Here is a 25225-nt window from a genome sequence, read left to right as displayed (position 1 = left end):
GGACAAATGGATTACACCGTCCGACAACCGAGGTGGCATAGCGAGGAATGTACCAACGCCGATTTAAAAATAATACCAACTGTCGTCAGCCTTAACGGTTATTATTGTTTTCCCGATCGACCATACACAGCGCGTCCGCAAGAGGAACAAGAATGGCATTAACTGGCAAAGTCGTTCTTGGCGATGGCAGCTGGCCGTCTCAAGTCTGTGCCGGTGACCTGGCAATGTCACGCAATGTCACACGGCACTTCTTCCCTCGGTCAGAGTTCGAATTCACTCCATCGTCGTTATCAATGTGGCGGCCGTGTTTAAAGATCAGTCTCCTTTGTTGCTCTCACTCACCTGTTCCTTCATTTGAGAGGCACCCTCCAAGAAATGTACAACTTCTTTTTGATTGGCTTCCTTCGCCTGCAAGCACAAGGTATGGTTTCTCGTTACAAGTGCAAACACATTGAACGTTTCCACAGAATGCACAGCGTACCAGTTGCGGAACAGAGGGTGTTTTAAATTTCAGTTCATCGTCCTGCAATGACAAGTGTGAATGGTCTCTATTCTCAATGTCAAGGAACGGAACGAATGACATCGTGATTCATTTAGGCTGCACCGATGAACACCACCACCACAAGCCCGCAGAGTAAGAATAATCGGGAATAAATGAAAAACCAAACGCAATGATGGGGGGGGGGGAGCGTGCAGTTAGTGACCAAATTGAAAATTGTCAAATTAATCAAACGAACAACTTCATGATGCCACTGCTATTCATTGGCCTAAAATCAAATAAAATGTTTCGCTCCGGATGACCGCTACAAAGTATTATCTGTATTTTGATTTAGTGTGTTGATCTTAAGGTGCATTGGAAAATTTGATACTCCGACTGACGCTCCTGTTGTTGTGGAGTGACTCATGCAGCCAGCTATGGCTGCAGGGTTTGGTGTTACATGTTGTTTATGTAGTTTGTTGTGAAAATTCGGTCACTGTTACATTGCTTTTATGGCTTTATTTTGGTGATTTCGAAAACGTTTTTTGGTTTGGCCATGTTTGTTTGTTGTAGTATGGAGTTAGACTGATGGCCTAAATAAAAGTTGTCTTGTGGTTGTTGTTGTTATTGTTTGACTTGCATCCTACTGGGATTTTTGCACACAGAATTGGTGTACAGTGCTTTTTCTGGAATATTTTGCCGTTTTTTCCTGGATTTTCTGTTTGCACAGTCACACATAGTCACTTTAAGATGTTTTCTTGTTCATGCTTTTGTTTTTTGTTTGTTGCACCCGATTCAAGAGCCGAATGGCTCACAGGGCTATACCAAATAAATGAAACTGAAAACTGAAACCAGTTGAAGCTTGAACTTGTGCAGCAAGTTAATGGCATCAACCAATCACTCCTTAAACAGATTTCAGGACAGATTTACACCGATTAAAATGGCCATAAATGCATGAACCTGGCTGGTGGTTGGACGGTTGGGAGACATCAATGCATCTTCAACAAGATCTACGGACGATGTGCACCACGCGTCCCAGCGTGCGAGGCGAGTAATCGTCTCTGGTCACTTGGGCGAAGGGGCATCACTCTTAACGGTCGTACGCCAAAGCTCAGAAATGAATTTCCTCGATCTTTTGGAGATAAAAACAATTTACGGAGGTGCTACTGACAAGCAGCCTCAATGCACGTGCTCCCCAACCCTCGTGATGTGGCGCTTACCCAAACAACCAAGACCACTTTGTATCTACCTCCATTGGTAAAGACCGACACGGCAGTTCGTCTGTGGCCACGCAACCCAAACTATAGACTACAGAGATAACCCACTTGCGATCTGCACTCCTTCAAATGGATGAGGAATGGCAAAACTATCCAAACGCTCTCCTAAAAAGCACTTGTGGCTGGCAGGCCTAAACCATCTGCGCTAATCCGCACCTCCGATTAGCACGGTTGGCTACGTACGGTGCAAACGAAGTTCGTCATACATATATACAGACCTCAACATTGGCATTGAGCTCCTGAACATATTGCCGTACGCACAAATAGACCTCGCACAACGTGGACAGAAGGAAGAGCTGGGGGGGGATCCTAGCGTACGCACCACTTGCAGCGGCGTGCGCTGGTCGTAGCCCAGCTGCGTGGCCAGGTTCAGCCCGGCCAAATTCCACGCCATCAAGCCCTGCACGTCCCCATTTACTGCCATTCTAGGAGACACACGCACGCACAATAATTTAGGTAAAACAGCGCCATCCACAACCTCGCCAAATACTATTATTATTTCATAATGGCCCGATCCACAAATATGAAGGAGACATCACAACGATGATACACCCTGCTGCTGTGGTTGTTATCTGACTTGACTTCCTGAATGTGAAATCGTAGTTGTTGCTCTGCATTTAGATCAGCCGTACGAAAGAAGACTACGCCCACTTAGGAAAACCTCAGAGTCTCAAGACTCTCCTTCAGGAGGGGGCCTGCAAAGTTATCGCAGTAGGGAAGCGATGTTACTACTACGTGCAATCCCAATGGGGTATTGAGATGTTGAATTTCATTTTAGGATTGGGATTTATTTTTTTGGGCCGATACTGGCTGTGTGGTTTTTTTTAGGTATGGGACCAAAGAACACAGGAGGGTCACAGTAGGTAAAGCTGTGCAGAACAGGAGAACATACACACTCCACGGGAAGAACTACAAATGCCACTCACTCTCTATGGAACCGATGAAGAACAACCTGCACACAGAAAGGGCGATCAAGTCGGGAGTCGAACCTCGGGGGTGGTTGTGCGGCACAAGTGTTGCCACTGCGCCACCCTGCTACACAGAAGTCTACATCGACAAGAGCTGTACACGTGCGAAGATGCCTTACTTCTCCTGCACGTAAACACGAGGTGACACTACAGCGTGGTGTGCACACACGTGCTGTGTAGTGACCGTTCTGCAGCTTGCTTGCGGTCAGAATGAGGCAACAACATGCCCAAGACCTCAAAACTTTAACCCATAGAGGTTTTGATTTAAAGCTTTCGTGACTGCAGGGATTCCTATTCTTGGTTCTTTCGGTAAAGTCACGTAGAAGGGAAACAATAAAAAAATTGTTTTATATTTTTATTATTTTATTGTTTGCCTTCTACGTGACTTTACTGAAAGAACCGAGAATACAGAGGTTTTTTTTTAGGTTAGATCACATAAGTATAAGTGTTGTTAAACCCACCACCACCACCCGACACCCAGTTAGTAAGGTGTGTCATGTAAACAAAACATCCCAATTCGTTACTAGTAAATGTTGTGGGTTTACTCTCCAACAAACCGATGTGCTGTACGAGTAACGAATTGGCACGTTTTGTTTACGTTACAAACCCTTTCTAATTGGCTGTGGCGGGTTTAACGACATTTTTATTTACACGATCCAACCCCAAAAAACCTCAATTTTGGATAATATTGATCGCGGAAGCCTTACTACGACGTGTTAAACCTCAAGTCTTGCAACTGGACTACAGTCAAACTTTACAGGCTACAAATGCAGATGCATTCCGATACACACATGCAACTCAAACCAGCGTAGTCTGCACCCCTTCAACGGAAAAGGAATGGCATGAGTACACAAACTCTTCTCCCGAAGACCTCTCGTCATGGCTAGCAGACCGACATTTGGCATTTAGCTCCTGAACATCACTGCCATGGCAGAGGGAGTGTGCCCGCTCACTACACGTGGTACCGTTCATAAGTTGGGGGCGGCAGGCTTCGTGCATGCGTCACACACATTGGTTGTCACGTGTTGTGTGCATCAAGTTAGGCGACAACATGTCTTGCACGCAGTCTACGCGTTACATTTTGACTTAAAACTTTCGTGACTGCAGGAATTCATATTCTTTGGTTCTTTCGGTAAAGCCACAAATAGAAAAAAAAACTTTTACTTTTTTATATTAAAAAAAACAAAAAGCCACGAGGTTTCGATCACAACACAAGCGGTGATGATGACCACACTTGTGATCACAACACAAGCGGTGATGACCCCGCTTGTGATCTCAACACAAGCAGTGATGACCCCGCTTATGATCGCAACACAAGCGGTGATGATGACCACGCTTGTGATCGCAACACAAGCGGTGATGATGACCGCGCTTGTGATCGCAACACAAGCGGTGATGATGACCGCGCTTGTGATCTCAACACAAGCGGCGATGACGACCCCGCTTGTGATCAACACAAGCGGTGATGACGACCCCGCTTGTGATCGCAACACAAGCGGTGATGATGACCACACTTGTGATCTCAACACAAGCGACGATGATGACCCCGCTTGTGTTGCGATCGAAACGTCACGAGTTTTTGGTTGATTTGGTCATTTATTTTATTATTTTCTATCTAAGTGACTTTACCGAAAGAAGCAAAGAATTCGTCTACGCATTATTTGTTACAATAAAGACAAAGAGAGATCCCCCGTACAGCTTTCACAGGGCTCCTGGGGCAAGTGCTGTTAACGAGCGCCTGTGAAAGGCCAGCACTGCACACTAGGGGGTGTGTGGCCAGCACCACGCCCGACCGCCTTTGTCTCCCCAGTGGCAACGTTTACATAGCACTAGGTACTCATTTGAGGCCGAGTCGACCTAGGGTAGGCCCAGTACCAGTTGTCCTTGAGCAGGAATTGAACTCGGATCACCAGGTTCGTAGTGTGTGACCACACATGCAGTATGTGTGGTCACACAAAGGTAAAGGTGCAGGTCTGCAATTTTTTTTTTTTTTTGCTAACAAAAGGAAGCAGCTCTGAAACCAAACCAGAGGTGTGGGGGGGGGGGTCCACGTTGGCCAGACACCTAGGAGAGCGGTCGGGGTACCCACACTTTACCCCAACCACGTGCGACCTGCCAATAAGAATGTGCGTGGGACAGAGGTAGCACGGGGGGAGGGGGGTGGGGGAATCGAACCGGTGACCTACGGATCGCAAGTCCAGCATGCCGACCCATTACAGCACGGTTGGCGTGCCTCATGCCGTGCGTGTCGTGTCGTGTCGCGACGCCGTGCACTCACGTGCAGAGCTCTGGGCCCAGACCCTCGTACTCATCCTGGGAGAGGTGAGCCCCTGTCTGACGCAGGAGCTTGATCACGTCCAGGTGCCTGTGGGGGAGCGCATGCACGGCACAGTAGAAATAATGCTGATTGTGGTGGCAGTGTTCGCTCACTTTCGAACAGAGAGATAAAGGAGGAACCGCAGACAAGCGGGCAAGGCAGCCACACGATGAGCCGGTGCCAATTGCCCAAGCTCTGAGGTCCTCTATATATGAACCCTTTCCCATTCCGAGACATCTGGAAGTCACAGGGTGGGTTGTCCCCGTTCATCGCCGAATCTCAGAACGTGCAAGCGGCTCAGCGTTACTTTTATTTAGGCGTAGCGCCATTGCGTTTCAAAAAGACATTGTACTCGCCACAGAGAGCTATAACGACACGACCACACTCTATGATAACTGGCAGAAAATTTTGCCACATGCCCTACCCGCGTGGGCTTTAAACTTCCGATTCCGGTGAAGGGTTAAGCTGTGATCAGCCAATTAACGAATGTTTAACACGTGCGAGGAAACCGGAGCACCTGGAGACGCAAAAGGTGGTGCCCACATTTTTGCTGTACCGCATTCTCCTGGTTGAGCCAGGGAAACCACGTGTGTGCGGCAATTCACCACAACCCCCGCTGCCGCCTCCAAAGGGCCGAACTACAGGCTATCGCCACCGCCTGGCGCACAGGAGGAGGGGTGGGGGGGGAGGCTTTCAGTTCCAAGATGGACAATCCTTTCAAGCAAGAGCGGCATCCACGCGATTGGGGCCCCCAAGTTGCTTTGACATTTTTAACGGAAAATTTGAGCCATGATGACATCTTTAGCCGTGAACACGACGGCTGCACTCCACGCCCCATCCGGTAGTATTGTTATTGGGAAATAAGTTACCCATCAAGCCTTTGATACCTGTATTGTTGCTAACCTGCCAGGGACGGCCGTGTTTACCGACAGATTCCAAAGCAGATATTGCGTTTAGTCAATATGCAGTAGGTATTGGTTTTTCGCAATCAATATGACTCGATTTTAATTCTGGATGAGGCCACTATTTAATGGGTCTGGCAAAATTGTTTGTTGCGAAACCCTCCACCACCCGACATAAGCAAACAAATAAAAATGAGCGCGTAGCGCACAAACGCTTAACACGGCAATTATTATTACAATCGCTTCAGTCTCACCCCGCCGACAGAGTTGACGAACAATTGTCACGGCCCATCTGAGCAGCGACGAGACGCGCAATACCGTGAACATTTCACTTGTAAAACCACCTAGAGCATTGTTCGGCTAAAAAAAACACAAAATCCAGCAGGGGTCGGCAGAACAGCGGCATAGAGTACACAAGCACGTGGAGAGATTGTATCACTAGAGATGATACTCGCCGGTACACAAGCACGTGGAGAGATTGTACGACTAATGATGATACTCGCTGGTACACAAGCACGTGGAGAGATTGTATCACTAGAGACGATAGTCGCCGGTAGGCAAGCACGTGGAGAGATTGTATCACTAGAGACGATACTCGCCGGTACACAAGCACGTGGAGAGATTGTATCACTAGAGACGATACTCGCCGGTACGCAAGCACGTGGAGAGATTGTATCACTAGAGACGATACTCGCCGGTACACAAGCACGTGGAGAGATTGTATCACTAGTGATGATACTCGCCGGTAGGCAAGCACGTGGAGAGATTCTATCGCTAGAGACGATACTCGCCGGTAGGCAAGCACGTGGAGAGATTGTATCACTAGAGACGATACTTGCCGGTACACAAGCACGTGGAGAGATTCTATCGCTAGAGACGATACTCGCCGGTAGGCAAGCACGTGGAGAGATTGTATCACTAGAGACGATACTTGCCGGTACACAAGCACGTGGAGAGATTCTATCGCTAGTGATGATACTCGCCGGTAGGCAAGCACGTGGAGAGATTGTATCGCTAGAGACGATACTTGCCGGTACACAAGCACGTGGAGAGATTGTATCACTAGTGATGATACTCGCCGGTAGGCAAGCACGTGGAGAGATTCTATCGCTAGAGACGATACTCGCCGGTACACAAGCACGTGGAGAGATTGTATCACTAGTGATGATACTCGCCGGTAGGCAAGCACGTGGAGAGATTCTATCGCTAGAGACGATACTCGCCGGTACACAAGCACGTGGAGAGATTGTATCGCTAGAGACGATACTCGCCGGTACACAAGCACGTGGAGAGATTGTATCGCTAGAGACGATACTCGCCGGTAGGCAAGCACGTGGAGAGATTGTATCACTAGTGACGATACTCGCCGGTAGGCAAGCACGTGGAGAGATTGTATCGCTAGAGACGATACTCGCCGGTACACAAGCACGTGGAGAGATTGTATCACTAGAGACGATACTCGCCGGTACACAAGCACGTGGAGAGATTGTATCGCTAGAGACGATACTCGCCGGTAGGCAAGCACGTGGAGAGATTGTATCACTAGTGACGATACTCGCCGGTACACAAGCACGTGGAGAGATTGTACCACTAGTGACGATACTCGCCGGTACACAAGCACGTGGAGAGATTGTATCGCTAGAGACGATACTCGCCGGTAGGCAAGCACGTGGAGAGATTGTATCACTAGAGACGATACTCGCCGGTACACAAGCACGTGGAGAGATTGTATCGCTAGAGACGATACTCGCCGGTAGGCAAGCACGTGGAGAGATTCTATCGCTAGTGACGATACTCGCCGGTACACAAGCACGTGGAGAGATTGTATCGCTAGAGACGATACTCGCCGGTACACAAGCACGTGGAGAGATTGTATCGCTAGTGATGATACTCGCCGGTAGGCAAGCACGTGGAGAGATTCTATCACTAGTGATGATACTTGCCGGTACACAAGCACGTGGAGAGATTGTATCGCTAGAGACGATACTCGCCGGTAGGCAAGCACGTGGAGAGATTGTATCACTAGTGATGATACTCGCCGGTACACAAGCACGTGGAGAGATTGTATCACTAGTGATGATACTCGCCGGTACACAAGCACGTGGAGAGATTGTATCGCTAGTGACGATACTCGCCGGTACACAAGCACGTGGAGAGATTGTATCACTAGTGACGATACTCGCCGGTACACAAGCACGTGGAGAGATTGTATCACTAGAGACGATACTCGCCGGTACACAAGCACGTGGAGAGATTGTATCGCTAGAGACGATACTCGCCGGTAGGCAAGCACGTGGAGAGATTGTATCGCTAGAGACGATACTCGCCGGTACACAAGCACGTGGAGAGATAGTATCACTAGAGACGATACTCGCCGGTACACAAGCACGTGGAGAGATAGTATCACTAGAGACGATACTCGCCGGTACACAAGCACGTGGAGAGATTGTATCACTAGAGACGATACTCGCCGGTACACAAGCACGTGGAGAGGTTGTATCACTAGTGACGATACTCGCCGGTACACAAGCACGTGGAGAGATTGTATCGCTAGTGACGATACTCGCCGGTACACAAGCACGTGGAGAGATTGTATCACTAGTGACGATACTCGCCGGTACACAAGCACGTGGAGAGATTGTATCACTAGAGACGATACTCGCCGGTACACAAGCACGTGGAGAGATTGTATCGCTAGAGACGATACTCGCCGGTAGGCAAGCACGTGGAGAGATTGTATCGCTAGAGACGATACTCGCCGGTACACAAGCACGTGGAGAGATAGTATCACTAGAGACGATACTCGCCGGTACACAAGCACGTGGAGAGATAGTATCACTAGAGACGATACTCGCCGGTACACAAGCACGTGGAGAGATTGTATCACTAGAGACGATACTCGCCGGTACACAAGCACGTGGAGAGATTGTATCGCTAGAGACGATACTCGCCGGTACACAAGCACGTGGAGAGATTGTATCGCTAGAGACGATACTCGCCGGTACACAAGCACGTGGAGAGGTTGTATCACTAGAGACGATACTCGCCGGTACACAAGCACGTGGAGAGATTGTATCGCTAGAGACGATACTCGCCGGTACACAAGCACGTGGAGAGATTGTATCGCTAGAGACGATACTCGCCGGTACACAAGCACGTGGAGAGATTGTATCACTAGAGACGATACTCGCCGGTACACAAGCACGTGGAGAGATTGTATCGCTAGAGACGATACTTGCCGGTACACAAGCACGTGGAGAGATTGTATCGCTAGAGACGATACTCGCCGGTAGGCAAGCACGTGGAGAGATTGTATCACTAGAGACGATACTCGCCGGTACACAAGCACGTGGAGAGATTGTATCACTAGTGATGATACTCGCCGGTAGGCAAGCACGTGGAGAGATTGTATCACTAGAGACGATACTTGCCGGTACACAAGCACGTGGAGAGATTGTATCGCTAGAGACGATACTAGCCGGTAGGCAAGCACGTGGAGAGATTGTATCGCTAGAGACGATACTCGCCGGTAGGCAAGCACGTGGAGAGATTGTATCACTAGAGACGATACTCGCCGGTACACAAGCACGTGGAGAGATTGTATCACTAGTGATGATACTCGCCGGTAGGCAAGCACGTGGAGAGATTGTATCACTAGAGACGATACTTGCCGGTACACAAGCACGTGGAGAGATTGTATCGCTAGAGACGATACTAGCCGGTAGGCAAGCACGTGGAGAGATTGTATCGCTAGAGACGATACTCGCCGGTAGGCAAGCACGTGGAGAGATTCTATCGCTAGAGACGATACTCGCCCGACGTGGGTGGACACCACCTCGTGACATGGAAAATCAGGAAGTAAAAACAAAGCCCTCAGATTGGCGAGTTGACGGGCCTGAAAGGGGACTGGTTAGAGGCAAGGAAATTGAAGGAATTGGAGGAGAAATACGAGAAGCAAATAGTGAGAAACAGAGGACGATTGACAGGGAGGTCGGTTGGGGATCCATTAACACAAAAGTGGGAAGGTGATTGTTTGGAGTGGAAAGTGTGCCAAGGCACCTTCGAGAAAGGGGCTGAGGGACACATAAGTGGAGGGAAACAAGAGAGCTATGAACGCTTGGAGTGAATGGAATTCTTGAAGACCCACGTGTCCCGTGCTGGAAGAAATCAATACTATTATTGGAAGACTGTCGTGTCGGGTGTGACTACATACGTACAAGTGAGGGAAAAAAGTATTTGATCCCCTGCTGATTTTGTACGTTTGCCCACTGACAAAGAAATGATCAGTCTATAATTTTAATGGTAGGTTTATTTGAAGAGTGAGAGACAGAATAACAACAAGAAAATCCAGAAAAACGCATGTCAAAAATGTTATAAATTGATTTGCATTTTAATGAGGGAAATAAGTATTTGACCCCTCTGCAAAAAATGACTTAGTATTTGGTGGCAAAACCCTTGTTGGCAATCACAGAGGTCAGACGTTTCTTGTAGTTGGCCACCAGGTTTGCACACATCTCAGGAGGGATTTTGCCCCACTCCTCTTTGCAGATCTTCTCCATGTCATTAAGGTTTCGAGGCTGACGTTTGGCAACTCGAACCTTCAGCTCCCTCCACAGATTTTATATGGGATTAAGGTCTGGAGACTGGCTAGGCCACTCCGGGACCTTAATGTGCTTCTTCTTGAGCCACTCCTTTGTTGCCTTGGCCGTGTGTTTTGGGTCATTGTCATGCTGGAATACCCATCCACGACCCATTTTCAATGCCCTGGCTGATGGAAGGAGCTTCTCACCCAAGATTTGACAGTACATGGCCCCGTCCATCGTCCCTTTGATGCGGTGAAGTTGTCCTGGCCCCTTAGCAGAAAAACACCCCCAAAGCATAATGTTTCCACCTTCATGTTTGACGGTGGGGATGGTGTTCTTGGGGCCATAGGCAGCATTCCTCCTCCTCCTCCAAACACGGCGAGTTGAGTTGATGCCAATGAGCTCCATTTTGTTCTCGTCTGACAACAACACTTTCACCCAGTTTTCCTCTGAATCATTCAGATGTTCATTGACAAACTTCAGACGGGCGTGTATATGTGCTTTCTTGAGCAGGGGGACCTTGCGGGCGCTGCAGGATTTCAGTCCTTCACAGCGTAGTGTGTTACCAATTGTTTTCTTGGTGACTATGGTCCCAGCTGCCTTGAGATCATTGACAAGATCCTCCCGTGTAGTTCTGGGCTGATTCCTCACCGTTCTCATGATCATTGCAACTCCACGAGGTGAGATCTTGCATGGTGCCCCAGGCCGAGTGAGACTAACAGTTCTTTTGTGTTTCTTCCATTAGCGAATAATCGCACCAACTGTTGTCACCTTCTCACCAAGCTGCTTGGCAATGGTCTTGTAGCCCATTCCAGCCTTGTGTAGGTCTACAATCTTGTCTCTGACATCCTTGGAGAGCTCTTTGGTCTTGGCCATGGTGGAGAGTATGGAATCTGATTGATTGATTGCTTCTGTGGACAGGTGTCTTTTATACAGGAAACAAGCTGAGATTAGGAGCACTCCCTTTAAGAGTGTTCGTAATCTCAGCTCGTTACCTGTATAAAAGACACCTGGGAGCCAGAAATCTTTCTGATTTAGAGGGGGTCAAATACTTATTTCCCTCATTAAAATGCAAATCAATTTATAACATTTTTGACATGCGTTTTTCTGGATTTTTTTGTTGCTATTCTGTCTCTCACCGTTCAAATAAACCTACCATTAAAATTATAAACTGATAATTTCTTCGTCGGCGGGCAAACGTACAAAATCAGCAGGGGATCAAATACTTTTTTTCCCCTCACTGTACGTTGGCCTTCTTTTGCACCATACGTAGCCAACCGTGCTAATCACAGAGGCGCGGCGGCGGCGGCGGCGGGGTGGGGGGGTACAAACAAACTCGGGACGACCACGTAGCACGGAACTCGCCCACGGTTCCCGGTGCCACGCGCGCACTCGCACACACGCCCACCGGAACATGACGGCGTTGCGCAGCGGGGTGCAGCCGTAGCGATCCTTGGCGTAGACGGTGGCGCCGTAGCCCAGCAGGTGGTCCACGAGCATCAGGTTCCCCTCGCACGCCGCCACGTGCAGCGCCGTGCGCCCGTCGTAGTCCTGGTCGCTCAGGTTCATACCCTGCTCCCCCGTGTGTGCACGCCGCGTTAGCCATCTAAGAGCACGGGCAGATCGAACTCGTGCCACGCCAGGGCCGGGCCGCCGGGCAACCAAGCGTTTGCCCGGAGAGACGCGAACCTACTCGAGCAAAGGGTGAACTTGCAGAATTGCTCATTATATTTTTTTACATGGCAAGCTAATTCAAATTAGCGAGGTTTGACGGTGCACTTCTATGCCATAATTGAAACACACAGAACTGTAAAGAGCTGTGCTCCAGACCGTCAGTATTGACCAATAACGTCCCACCCGTGTGTTTGTGTGTTGAGCGAGCGAGGCTCCGCAGCCACCTGCTGCTCCATCCCCGATAATCGATGCCGAACCCTCAATGCGTGTACTGCGCCCGCAATATTTTTCGGACCTCAGCCGAAAACGTTAACGCTCTTCTTCTTTCAAATGGCCGATGTAGATGCAGGGCAACTACAATTTCAAATTCAGGTGGTCAAGCCAAACAAACGCATCATGACCAGCGGAGTGTTATCATCACTGCGATGTCTCATTCGTATTTGTGGATCGGGGCATTGCGTGGTTACATGGTCGTCCGAATAACCACAGTCGCACGTGACTGGAGAGTTTTTAAATTTTACATTTTTGTATCAGGTATCCGTATCTGCCATGGTTTCTGCCGATGTCGTTTAGTTAAGGTGGGCTATGAGCTTCGTGGAAGATCAAGTCCAGTGTTGTGTGTGGAGAACTTCTTTCACACCATACGTAGCCAACAGTGCCAACATCGAGAGCACTCTACTCGAACTGAGATCCACGAGACATTCTCAGTGGCAGTTCCCTTTCTTGTTACATATTACAACGCTGTCAATACTGCACGACTGTCAGAATAATACACACAGCCTGCCAGGAAGACGTTCACACTCACCCCGGTCATTTGCTCACTCCAGGAGGGGGCAAAATTATCGTCACGTGACCCACGAGCACTTGCAAGCCACTGCCCCCCCCCCACCACCCCACGACAGAAATATCGCGTCCACAAAATCTCCGCGTACCAGCTCATGAAGGGCCTCCATTGTGTGGATGTCTCCCGCCTTGGCTGCAGCACATGCCAGGATGGGCGCGATGGCATCACGCACAGCCTCCAGCTCCTGCGCCCGGAGTCGACGCAAACGTGACGAACGGCAGCGGCGAATAATCAACGAGGACGATTATTGCTAGGGTTTTGATGTTTGCACCCTCTGTGGGTCGGGGGCATCTCGGGGCGTCTTTACACGTGATAAGCAACTCAAACATCTCCATCCCCATCTCAACACAAATGTGTTTGCTGTGCGAGTGCGTGGCACACAAAGGTGACTCAGGACCGTGGTCCTACAAGTGGGCGGTTAGTCGTGCCGGTCAGTGGAGGGCGATGACTGCTGCCGTGTGCCAATCGCAACAGAGTAAATTTACGGAGTATTTTTTGGAATTTTCCAAATCTGGGCCGTGACGCCAGCACAGGATATTTCACGTCAGCCGAGTGAAGCAGACGGCGTGTAGTACATCATGGGTAACACCGCACCACTGCAGTGATAAAGAGGGCAGCCTGCTGGATTAGAAGCGTGAACCTCCAGAACCTGCAAATGCGGTGGTGCTAGGCCACGTCACCGCCTCTGGGGCTTAACCTGTGGCAATCAGACTTCCCATGGGTACCCCCCGTGGGTATCCAGTGGCGATATGTTAACTACCTCGCCCGGTATACAGGAAGTCGTGGGTTCAGATCCCAACCCTGACACCTGTATATTCGGAGTTTGCGCGTCTCTCTCCCCGTGGTTGCATGGATATTTCTCTGGGTCCTCCGGGTTTTCCCCTCCACATTTAAAAACGTGCGTTTAGAGTATTTGGCTGCTATAAATTTCCACATAACCCACTTCGTTGAGCTATCATTTGTGGCCAGGTCGCTTCTGAAATAGCTATATAGTTCAGTGGGCCTTACCTGGCAAATTAATAAAATAGGTCCGAGTGGGTCTAGGGGGTACAAGCGAGATAAATCATGTACCGGTGGTGGTCACGTGGAGTTTCATCAACCAGGGTCACAAAGCAACCCTTGGTTAATTTGTGAATAAAAATCTATCGTTATCAGGTTTAATAAAGCAGGGTTACAACTAAATCTCATTACAACACGTTGCAGATTAATCATCTTTAACATGAAATGTCACGTGTAAAAAAAAACTTAAGCATATACACGTAATAAAAATTAACACCACATTATTTAAGCGAGCAGGGTGCATGGACAGCTGATCGGGTCGGTACACGACAAGGATGCACACACAAGAGGCTGTGGCGGTGAATTGGCTAGAGGTTGCAAAGCCACAAAACGAAGCCACACCATTTTTTTGTTCATTTCACTCGGCGATGCTCACCGAGCCGTTTCGGTCGCTCTTCTTCAGAAACGACCCGACCACGCAGAGGACGGCCCCAACATGGAAATTTCTAGCAGCCAAATGCTCCAAACCGCAATGTTGCTTCGAAACCCCCCCCCCCCCCCCCCGACGACACCCCGGCCCCCTCCTACCCGCGTCGTCGCTCGCACGCTTCACTCGTCGCTTTCCGCAACTTTTGTTCCGTACCCTCCACCCTCCCACCGTCCCCCGCCCCGGTTGAAACTTGCCTCCTTGCTGCTGACGCTCAGAGCCCGCGCCACAAACTGAATGAACTTGCTGTCGCGCAGCGAGATGGTGGGACCCTGGCGCAGGGCCGTCATCTCGCCACGTAGGTTTTCCGACAGCATCTGCACCGCGCCCAGGGAAAAACGAGCAGCACGGTGGTTCACGAAGATTCCAGGCATGGGTTTGCGTACTGCAGCGTCGCGCACGGCATCGCCGCGAATACCTTACGGGTCGTGCGGCCTCTGTTTGGCCATACGTCACTGTACTGGGCAGTGCAGCTCGGTGAAGGAGCATAGAGGTGCGGTATGAAAGAGGATTTTATGCACTGCCCTCTGGTGCCCAACGCGTAGCACTGCGGCACTTTGGGAGTTACAAATTGTTAAATAAACTTTCCGAACGGTGAACATTTAGCCTCACGCGTTCCCTTGCAGCCATGACGACTCACAAAATGTAAACGCAACAGGTTAGTTGGGTTTCACCAGATGCAAGTACGATCATAATGTTCTGCAATTCACAATATCTTGCCAATCTCGTCAAGGACCATAAACAATCAAGCGAACTCCGGTCATCCTCACAGCGGCTTTTGGCTAGGCGTCAAACAAAGACAGTCACCGCATCGCACGCTTTCAGATGCGCTTCTGCGGCCGTATGGAACACTCTTCTTTTCGATATTATGAAGCCACTTTTAAATATAGATTCAAACCTCATTCCTTTAGAACGGATTTTTGTGTTTGTTGTCCTTCCCCGTCACCTACGATGTTGGGGAAAGTGCTGTTACCGAGCATCTATGAAGGCCAGAACTGCACAAGAGGAGGTGGATGGCCAGCACCACACCCGGCCGCCTTTGTTTCCCCAGTGGCGTTGTTAACACATTAGACCCGGTACTCATTTGAAGCAGAGTCGACCTAGGCGAGGCCCAGGATCAGATTAGCTACTTGTCACTGGTGTTGACCGAGCAGGATTCGAACCCGGGTCGCCAGGTTACACACACACTAAATCTCAGACAAAGCAAGTGAATGGCCTCATCACCTGGAAGCTGCATCTCTAACATTTGCTCTGCATTGGCTGTCCAGAGTCGCTGTGGGAAGCAAGCAACGTGGAGGGGGCGGGTGGGGGGCGGGGGGCACCCACCTCACGCCGCTTCTTCAAGCTCAGCTTCTCCTTCCCCAGGATGTAGGAGAGCTTGGCCAGGGCAGCCTCGGGGGTCATGTCTCCTCCAGGAATGACGCCGTTGTCATTCAGCACCTTGGTCGCACGTCAACGAGACGAGTGGCACAAGATCGTCACCCACAGCACACACACACACACCGCCCCCCCCGTGTCCTGAAGACGACTTTTGGGGCAAGTGCCGTTATAGCAAGCACCTACGAGGACCGGTCCGGCACGAGGGGGTGGGTGGCCAGCACAGCACCCGGCCGGCAATTACCTCTCTCGTGACCATGTTTACACACCACGCCAGGTACTCATTTAAGGCAGAGTCGATATGGGGGAGCCGCAGGACCGGTTCAAATAATCGGCCGCGAGCAGGAACCGAACTAGTCTCCGGATTCGCACCTCGGACTAGCACGGTTGGCTACGTATGGTGCGAAAGAAGTTCAAACGCAGCACAGCGTGCTTGCCGCTGCGCCACCGCTGCCCCCACACATTATATCACACAACAACAACAACAACCGCCATTCGCCACTAAGTGGCGGTGACGTCACCACGACGCTTGTGCCAGGCTATGTGCACCCTGAGGCCACGTAAAGTGTCGAACGCCCGCTGGCAGGAGGTCACGGGGCAGACCCAGGTGCCACGGGTCGACTGACTGAGACAACTGGCTGATGCACCACCTGTGCCCCCTACTGTGCCAACCTGCTGTGCTTTAGCCACCCGGCGCTCCGCTCGTTGTTGTGAGCGTCACTCCTCCGCCCTCCGTTGTTGTTGGAGGACGACTACCTCCAACTGCCCAGTAGCGTCCTTCACGAGCCTCCTCCACAGAGGCCGATCTTGACACCGCTGGTACCAGTCATCGGCAAGTTCACTCAGCTCCACGTTCTCCTGTACCACATCACTCCATCTCTTCTCTAGCCCGTGCCGAGCCCGCTTAGCCCCCTCGATCCGGCCGAACAAAAGCTGTTTCGGCATGCGGTGGCTGGGCATGCGGGCTACATGACCTGGCCATCGCAGCCTTCCCCGCCGGAGGAGCTCACCGATGGGACCCTGCCCAGATCTTTCAAGGATTTGTGAGCTCCTCACACAATCCAGTCTGGTTAAACCCAGGATGGATCGTAGGCAGGCCAGCCTAAATGTTTATAACCGGCGAAGATGTTCCATTAGGGGGGTCCACGTTTCGCAAGCGTAGATAAGGGAGGGAATGACCGTGGCCGAGAAGACCTGAAGCTTAGTTGCGGAGCGACAGACCAGGTAGCTTCCACACAGCGTTACGCAACCGATGAAAAGATATTGCCGCTCGACTGATTCGGAGTGAGACCTCTGCTGTTAAAACTGGAGCCGGTCATAAGCACACCGCCCAGGCATGGGAAACTCTCCACTCTCTCCACAACCGCCCCATCACCGATTGGGACTTGGGGTGGAGTGTCCGATGGTACAAAATACCCGCTCGCACGTACGACGAGCGTGACGACGCGGCAGCGGAGGAGGGGAGGCAGCAGAGGGAGGTTGGGGGTGGGGGGGGGGGGGTGGGGGGGGTGGGGGGGGGGGCACCACCTTGCCGGTGGCGTAGGTCTCGCACACAGAGCCCCGCAGGCACTGCGTGCAGTTGACGACGAGGACCCCGCGGGCTGTCGCGCCGCGCAGCTCGCCGAGCAGGTCAGGCCGGTTGTCGGGCGCGTTGCCCGTACCGTACGACTCCAGTACCACGCCCTCCATGGGCGGCTGCAGGAAGGCTCGCACCTGGCGCACAAGCACACGCAGACACAGCCGCAATTTTACTTTCCCGCGCTCCCTCGCTCTCTACCGCTTTCGTACAACTGCGTTAAAGTTGAACGCCAATGTTTTTGTTTTTTTGTTTTGTTTCGACCAATCCAAGGAGGCAGTGGCAGGCGCCGCCGGTGCGATTCGCAGCGACATCGCCCAAGGCCGTTGCAAAGATGACGGCGATTCGTTTGACCGTTTTGGACTTCACCGCGGGTCGCAGTTGTTCCGGCGACTATTTGTTCTTACGTTTGCGGAAGGTGGACGCGCATCTCCTACGCTGCGTTTGAGCGCGGTTCAGCGAGGTCTGTAGCCGTCGTCAGAGGGAGGGAGAGAGCAGCCCTTTTCCTCCACAGGTCGGGGTCCTCGATCAGATTTTAGTTTTTCCGCGGCTGTAACCAACGATTCCGTCCAAGCGAAGTGCCAGTTGCATTTTAATATAAAAACAAAATGCCATCAACGGGATTCGTAGCGATTGCTTTCTTCTGCACAAAGGGCAGCGCTGAATTCGCGTTTTGTTCACCGCTTTTTCCTTGACAGATGCTAGAGATTTAGAGAGTCCCCCGGGGTAAAATGCGGTTCAGATAAACACGTTCACACATCACGTAACCGAGCACTGCCTGTGATACGCTTACACGAGGTGGGCGGGGGGGGGCAAGGACGCTATGCATCATTATTATACATCAAGAAACTCCTGATGCCATTTAATTACCAGACTGAGAGTTGCGAAACGAATCGTCGGTTGATTTTTCAACTGTCGTATGAAAGGGAAAACATTTGTGGCTGGCCGCACACCTGCTCTCCTGTACATATGTAGAACTTCTTTCGCACCGCATGTGGCCAACAGTAGCGTTGTAATTTGCCCGCAAGGAAGAGGTCTCTCTCATTCCACAAGCCTCGGCTCCCAGCACAGCCACTGTCTTTTAATCTTGGCTTTGATGACACGCTGCTATGTGCCAAGCCAAAGTGCAGTTGGCAACAGCTCTGTATTGCCATAATATAGGCCTATATAGAATCATGTATTGTTATCTAAATCAGACAAAAATGTAAAAAAAAAACACAATTTTTCTTCCAATAGCTCAATCTCCAATAAGTATTGAGTTGTGAGCAAGGATAGTGATGAATCACTACCGTTGTCTTGAGTTGCCACCTATCAAACTCGGGCAGTCTGGGAAATTGGCATCGGGTTTTGGGCATCAGGAATTTATTTTGTACTGAGAACTAGTACCGGTAGAGTTAATCATCATCGCAGGATTCTGCACAGGATTGATGAAAGACCCAGGCTCACCGAGAAACATGTCAGGGTTTGGTCTACAGTGGAAAGTGGCAAACCTGTCCACACATAATGTTGAACTTCTTTCGCACCGTACATCGGCAAACCATACCAATCATCGCAGGTGCGTTGAAAAAGTTCTAGATTTGAAGCTTTCGTGACTGCAAGGATCCATACTCCTTGGTTCTATTCGGTAAAGTCGCGTAGGTAAAAATAAAATAACAAAAAATCACGACGTTTCGGCCACAACACAAGCGGCCTTCATCAGGTGAAGGTACTGGACTGTCCAGGTGAAGGGACTGTCCCTTCACCTGATGAAGGCCACTTGTATTGTGGCCGAAACGTCGTGATTTTTTGTTATTTTATTTTTACCTACGTGACTTTACCGAATAGAACCAAAGAGTATAAAAAATTAGTTGTCAATTTAGAAGCCTCGCTCTCGCAGTCTGCATCACTGTCGCCCCCCCCACCCCCCACACAGCAGCGGCACAGCAGGCGAGGTCCTGCAGAACACACCGTGGCGGCTGTGATGCCGGGGAAGAGCCGAAGGAGGCCCACATTACGGTTCATGTTGGTGTGCACGCAGAACGGGCGCGTGGTGTTGGATCTCCACACCTCCTCCCAGGTGACTGCAAGCAACACGCACGTACAAACGCAGAGATTCACAGTGGTAGCCCTTACACACTGTTGGGGCAAGTGAACCTTATTGGCCAGACCCCGGGGTCCCGCATAAACGCGAGTCAAAATCGTAACAAACGTATTTATTTTTTGGCCACTCCATCCCCACGGCGCACATAAACGCCGCGTCCCATTCTGTTGTCACGTCGTCCAAGCGCAGCGAGGGCGAATGCGCACTCCGTGCTCGGGTATGGGCAGGATCACGAGTCTTATCCAAAGCTGCTCAAACTGCCCAAGACTTAAATCCTTTATTTGTCATAACGGTAGGCAAAATACAATGAAACTGCTCTCTTATCTTCATTATTATTTGTGACCTACCAATGTTTGCAGCCAGGATCAATCGATGACAACTCTATTACCTGCAGATATTTAACAGGTGCGTCGCACCGTTAATTCCTCCTGTTTGATAATACTTCTCTTGTCCGTATTCATCTGGGCAGATAGGTTTTTTTGCGGTTAAGCCATAGTCCCCACATACCACTCGTATCAATGCGGATATGAGGAGCGGTGACCCACTCTGTAGAGTAACATTGGTATAAACGCTTGTTACAATATGAACAGCGCATTAAAAATGCGTACTATTTTATGTACTGTTTACAAAGTGTGTTCACAAATCCACACTGAGAAACACGATGATTGACAGAGGGGTGTAAATTATTTTTTCGATAGTGCTTTTAAATAGAGGTACTTCAGCTAAGTAGTTTTCAGTTGTAAAGGCATAGTTTAACAAGACAACACTTGCCACCATCCTTCACACCCAATGGTGAAGAAGAGATAAGTTTTTGTTTACATTATAATATAATGTTTACATTATATATCATATATAATGTTTACATTGTAATATAATGTTTACATTATATATCATATATAATGTTTACATTGTAATATAATGTTTACATTATATATAATATATAATGTTTACATTGTAATATAATGTTTACATTATATATAATATGTACATTGTCATAATGTTTACATTATATAATATATAATGTTTACATTGTAATATAATGTTTACATATTCTATAATATGTTTACATTGTAATGTAATGTTTATATTATATAATATAATGTTTACATTGTAATATAATGTTTACATTATAATATATATATAATATGTTTACATTGTAATATAATGCTTACATTATAGATATCATATGTTTACATTGTAATATGTTTACATTGATATATAATGTGTTTACATTGTAATATAATGTGTTTACATTGTAATATAATGTTTACATTGTAATATAATGTTTACATTGTAATATAATGTTTACATTGTAATATAATGTTTACATTGTAATATAATGTTTACGTTATATATTATATATAATGTTTACATTGTAATATAATGTTTATTTATGCGAGAGCCGGGGGTTTATGGGATCCCGAGGTCCCGCCATAAGGTTCAAGTGCTGTTAGCGAACGCACACACACACACCACACATGAGATTTGATGGTGTTCAGCATCGTCGCCTTATTGCTAAACACACAAGCAAATTGTTCCAGTTTGTTTTCACGGCATTCTTAGAAAAAGCGCAATGCTCTTCTAAGAACGGCGTGGCGGGTATAGTTTTCCTGTAGCGGGCAATGTTGCCGTGTGGTATTTACCAAATTCAATCAATTGCCAGTAAATATTTAAAGTTGACCAATTTGGACCACAACGCCAACCACACACTGCCCACCTCTACTCTCTGCAACAATGTCACAGAATCACGTCCTCGCAGCGGCTTTTGGCTGGCTATCGAACAAAGACGGTCACTGCATCGCGCACTTTCAGATGCGCTTCTGCGGCCGTCTGGAACGCTCTTCCTTCCGGTGTTAGGAAGCCACCAGAGCTGTGCACTTTTACATCTACAAAGAAAACTAATTTCTTTAGAACAGCTATCTATGTCTTTTTTTTTTGCCCTTCACCCTTACCTCTGATTAGCACGATTGGCTACGTACAGTGCAAAAGATAAACATACACTGAAGTGCTGTATTTCTGGCCAACGCACACCGCAGTATTAAATCAAGACCGCCAGTGGAACGGAACCACAAACCTCTGCAACGGCTACAAAAATGTGCTTTCGCTGGCGATGCAGAGTCACTGTCAACAACAACCTCGCAGCAAACGCTTCAGGCAAAACAGTGGGAACATCGTATTAAGACTATGTGCACCTGGGCGTTCTACTGAATTATGAGGTTTTGGATCATTCCATCGAGCACACCAACACCAAGCGCGTGCTACTGCTCCCGACACCATAGCAGCGCGTTTCCTGAATGCTTTGCTCGAGAAGAGTTTTCCTAACAGGCTGATTTTCGGTCAGGATCGTTCGCTTGATCTCCAACAACTGACGCACACTTCTATTGGCGCAGGATTGGGGAGCCCTTCATCCAGCAGTGGATTGATCATGGTCGTTGACGAAACAAAAATACGGCACGCTGCTGACATTGTTACAGCTCTAGTGCGAAACATTTTAAATAAACCCTTTCCGAAATAAGCAAGTTCTTTAAAAAAAATAAACTCCGCTTCAGCATACAAGAACACACCGCCACCACGAGTCGCCCAACTTAACCAGACCCTCATTTGCCTCCCGTCACCAACACTCCAAAGGATCGCTCTTCCCTCCACTATGCCTCTCCCACTGTTATCATTCACTACCCCCCCCCCCTCAACCCACGTGGGACCCCAGTTACAGTTCCGCTTCACCCCACGCATTGCCCCATCCAACCCCGTCTGACCGTACGCTTGAGGACCTTCCCCGTTTCGATTTAAAGCTTTCGTGACTGCAGGGATTCATCTTCTTGGTTCTTTCGGTAAAGTCACGTTGTTTCGATTTAAAGCTTTCGTGACTGCAGGGATTCATCTTCTTAGTTCTTTCGGTAAAAGTCACGTAGAATGAGAATAAAATAATAAAAATAAAACGTAATAAAATTAAATTCTCACGACGTTTCGGCCACAACACAAGTAGCCTTCTTCAGGTGAAGGAACAGAACTGTCGGGACGACAGCGCTTTTATTTTTTATTATTTTATTTCCATTCTACGTGACTTTGCCGAAAGAACGAAGAAGATGACCGTCCCCTGGTTTGATTTAAAAAAAAAAAACACTTCTGGTAAGGAAAACAAAGTGGGCACAACCAAAATATTGCTTTGCACGTGGCCATCCAGTTGGCATGAGCCATTCCCGCACCTCCGATAAGCACGGTTTGGTTATGTAGGGTGCAAAAGAAGTTAAATGTATATACATAGATCAGAAATACGCAACGTTTGTCAGTGCCTGACAGTGTGGGGAAGTTTTCTTTGGATAGCACGAGGTTGTTATGAAATGTCAGACAATTGGTAGCTCATGCAATGTAAACCAAATGACTTCACAGGGAGGTAATGTTTTTTTATTCTTAAAAAGAGACAATGGGAGGTTAAGGAATGCATCCATGAGAGTTTGGGTTTACGGCCAGTGATTATTTTAAAAAGATGTCCTTAGTGCAACAGAAAACCAAGCGGTTTCAGAGAGCTGTACAGGATAAAATGTGTGCGCGTAATATAAATCCAAGACAAAAACACATTCGTGGTATCCGCTTCAAAATTCTCACACACACACACACACGCACGTGGCAATTAAACCACCCCATAAAGTAACACTACCTAAATTTCTCAAACCGAGTTAAAACCATTTCCACACAGGCATGCCATGCGTACAACACATGGCATGCTACAAATGCACACTACATAGTTCTACCTGAGTGTTGTTTCAGGTTGTATTCATTGGCTTCAAGTGTTTTTAATTATTATTATTATTACTACTGTGTATTCCATCAGGGGAGATTGTTAACAGACTGGCAGAGGAAACTAAAGCTGCCACAAAAATGTGAGGAAACTCCCAAGGACACTCAAAATTTGTGCCATTTGCATGAATTAAGGTGGAAGTCCAAGGCACTTCGTCTCCATTCAGAATATGACAGCAAAAGGCATATTTGATCATTCAAAGTTGACTTTTGGGTTACGCCTCATAGTGATGATGTGCCCAAATTGTATTGCGATGCCCTCCATCACCCAGCACAGCCACAACAAATTAAATTGTCACGTGCACGTGCGTTTAACGTGCCGAATATTACAATGTCTGCCTACCGCTAAGTTGGAAGAACGATTCTCACAACCAAATTCACAATTGCACTCCAACTTACAACAATAACGGGCGCGTCGTTGAAAACGGTCATACACCTGCGACTATTTAATTTAGCCAGATCCTTGCCATGAGGCCGAACCCAATGTAGCCGGTGTGAACTCACCCGCGATTAAAATCACACTTGTTAAATGTGCACCCCTGCAGCATACGGGGGACATAAGAAACCATTTTGCATAGCTACGGATGAACAGATTCGGTTTATTATTATTGTTCTAAGTGACTGCGACGGTGATCAGGGATTGGACCAAGCCCCCCACGTGCATGGCAGAGTAGGAGGCACACCCCCCACAGTTTAAATTTGGGCGGACTTGGTGTCAAGGGATTCAGCTGCGGTGTTGTGACATGGAGGGTGTGTCCCTGATCGCTACTGCAGATACGTCACTGCCCTTCAGAAGAGGACTTTTGAAATGAAATTTGCCGTTTCACAAACCCTCTGGTGCAGCTCAGCCGTTGTGGGGGGGGGGGGGGGGGTGGTCGCCCACTTCTCCGGAGGACATGACACAAATGCAGAGTCGCTACTCATAGTCTGCTAACTTTTTTATTGTTGTCCGTTTAGCCAACCTGTCCCCACCCCTCGCAAGGTTTCACAACGGGAGCAGGGGCATGGCGGACCCGGCTTCACCAGGAGTATATAATTAATCACCGTAGCCTTCTACGAAGACCTACCCACGCATTATATACACACCACAGTGACCTTTACCAACAGAACACGGAGCAAGTGCCCAGGGCTTTTCCCCTGAGGAGTGGATACCTTTCATGTCGACCTGCGCGTTACCAAGCGGCGGCATGTTGGGCGACTGGAAGGCCTTGAAACTTCCCGCGTCCACCTTTGTGACACGGCAGCCACGGTACAGCTTGTGATGGAAGTACAGCCCAACCTGCGGGGAATGCCAATCGCAGGCGATTGGTTAACAACGTTCCGTTGGGATTGTTTGCACCGTAACATTAAAAAGGAATGGCCCTTATTTCTCATCTCTGCTCCAGACAAGCGCGCCAACCGCTACACTACCACTCGCCACGCGCACCCGACACCTGGCTCAAAAGATATCCACATATCCGCAGGATAAATAAGAGAGTTGGCACCACGAAGACGCCCTCTCGACATCCGGAACAAGCAGGGGGCGGCCTCACCTCTGGGATGACGAAGTGTCCTGCGAAGAGCAGCGCTCCCAGGAGGTTGTCTCTGCCATCGCTCCGCATTTCAAATATGGGCACCTGCGTGCAAGGAGAGGACTGAGCCATCGTTAATTTAAACGGAAAAATTAAAACTTAAGATTCATCGATTTTTTTTTTGGTTTGCGGTCAGGCCACGTAGCGACGACCTCGTCAAACTTCTGTTGCAAAACGCGCCGCAGCGAGACAAAATTGTCACGTGGCATACGCGCAAGTGCGGTGATAACGCGCCAATTATGGCAATGTTGACCGTGGCTTGGAATCAAACTCGGGCAGTCGGGTCCGGGTCCG

At 48.9% G+C, this 25225-nt stretch overlaps 1 protein-coding gene across 2 annotated transcripts in view; it reads right to left on the bottom strand.

Annotated features, from left to right (window-relative positions):
- The window catches only part of ASPG (asparaginase), a 50531-nt gene that overhangs the window by 4498 nt on the left and 20808 nt on the right, over nt 1-25225 (bottom strand). The window contains exons 5-15 of one of the 2 annotated variants that reach the window (XM_032962621.2): nt 24893-24994; nt 24513-24639; nt 19430-19542; nt 17434-17619; nt 15856-15969; nt 14727-14846; nt 13132-13227; nt 11934-12097; nt 5002-5088; nt 2078-2180; nt 343-408 (exon numbers count right to left, since the gene is read on the bottom strand). In XM_032962621.2, the coding sequence (XP_032818512.1) occupies nt 343-408; nt 2078-2180; nt 5002-5088; nt 11934-12097; nt 13132-13227; nt 14727-14846; nt 15856-15969; nt 17434-17619; nt 19430-19542; nt 24513-24639; nt 24893-24994 (1278 nt within the window). The remainder of the gene's footprint in view (nt 1-342; nt 409-2077; nt 2181-5001; nt 5089-11933; nt 12098-13131; nt 13228-14726; nt 14847-15855; nt 15970-17433; nt 17620-19429; nt 19543-24512; nt 24640-24892; nt 24995-25225) is intronic. The other variant, XM_032962622.2, reaches the window with a different exon arrangement.

The sequence above is a fragment of the Petromyzon marinus genome, chromosome 29 (genome assembly GCF_048934315.1).
Source record: "Petromyzon marinus isolate PM22_M1 ecotype Great Lakes invasive population chromosome 29, UKy_Petmar_22M1.pri1.0, whole genome shotgun sequence".
Classification (NCBI taxonomy): domain Eukaryota; kingdom Metazoa; phylum Chordata; class Hyperoartia; order Petromyzontiformes; family Petromyzontidae; genus Petromyzon; species Petromyzon marinus.
This window is presented reverse-complemented; position numbering and strand designations above follow the sequence as displayed.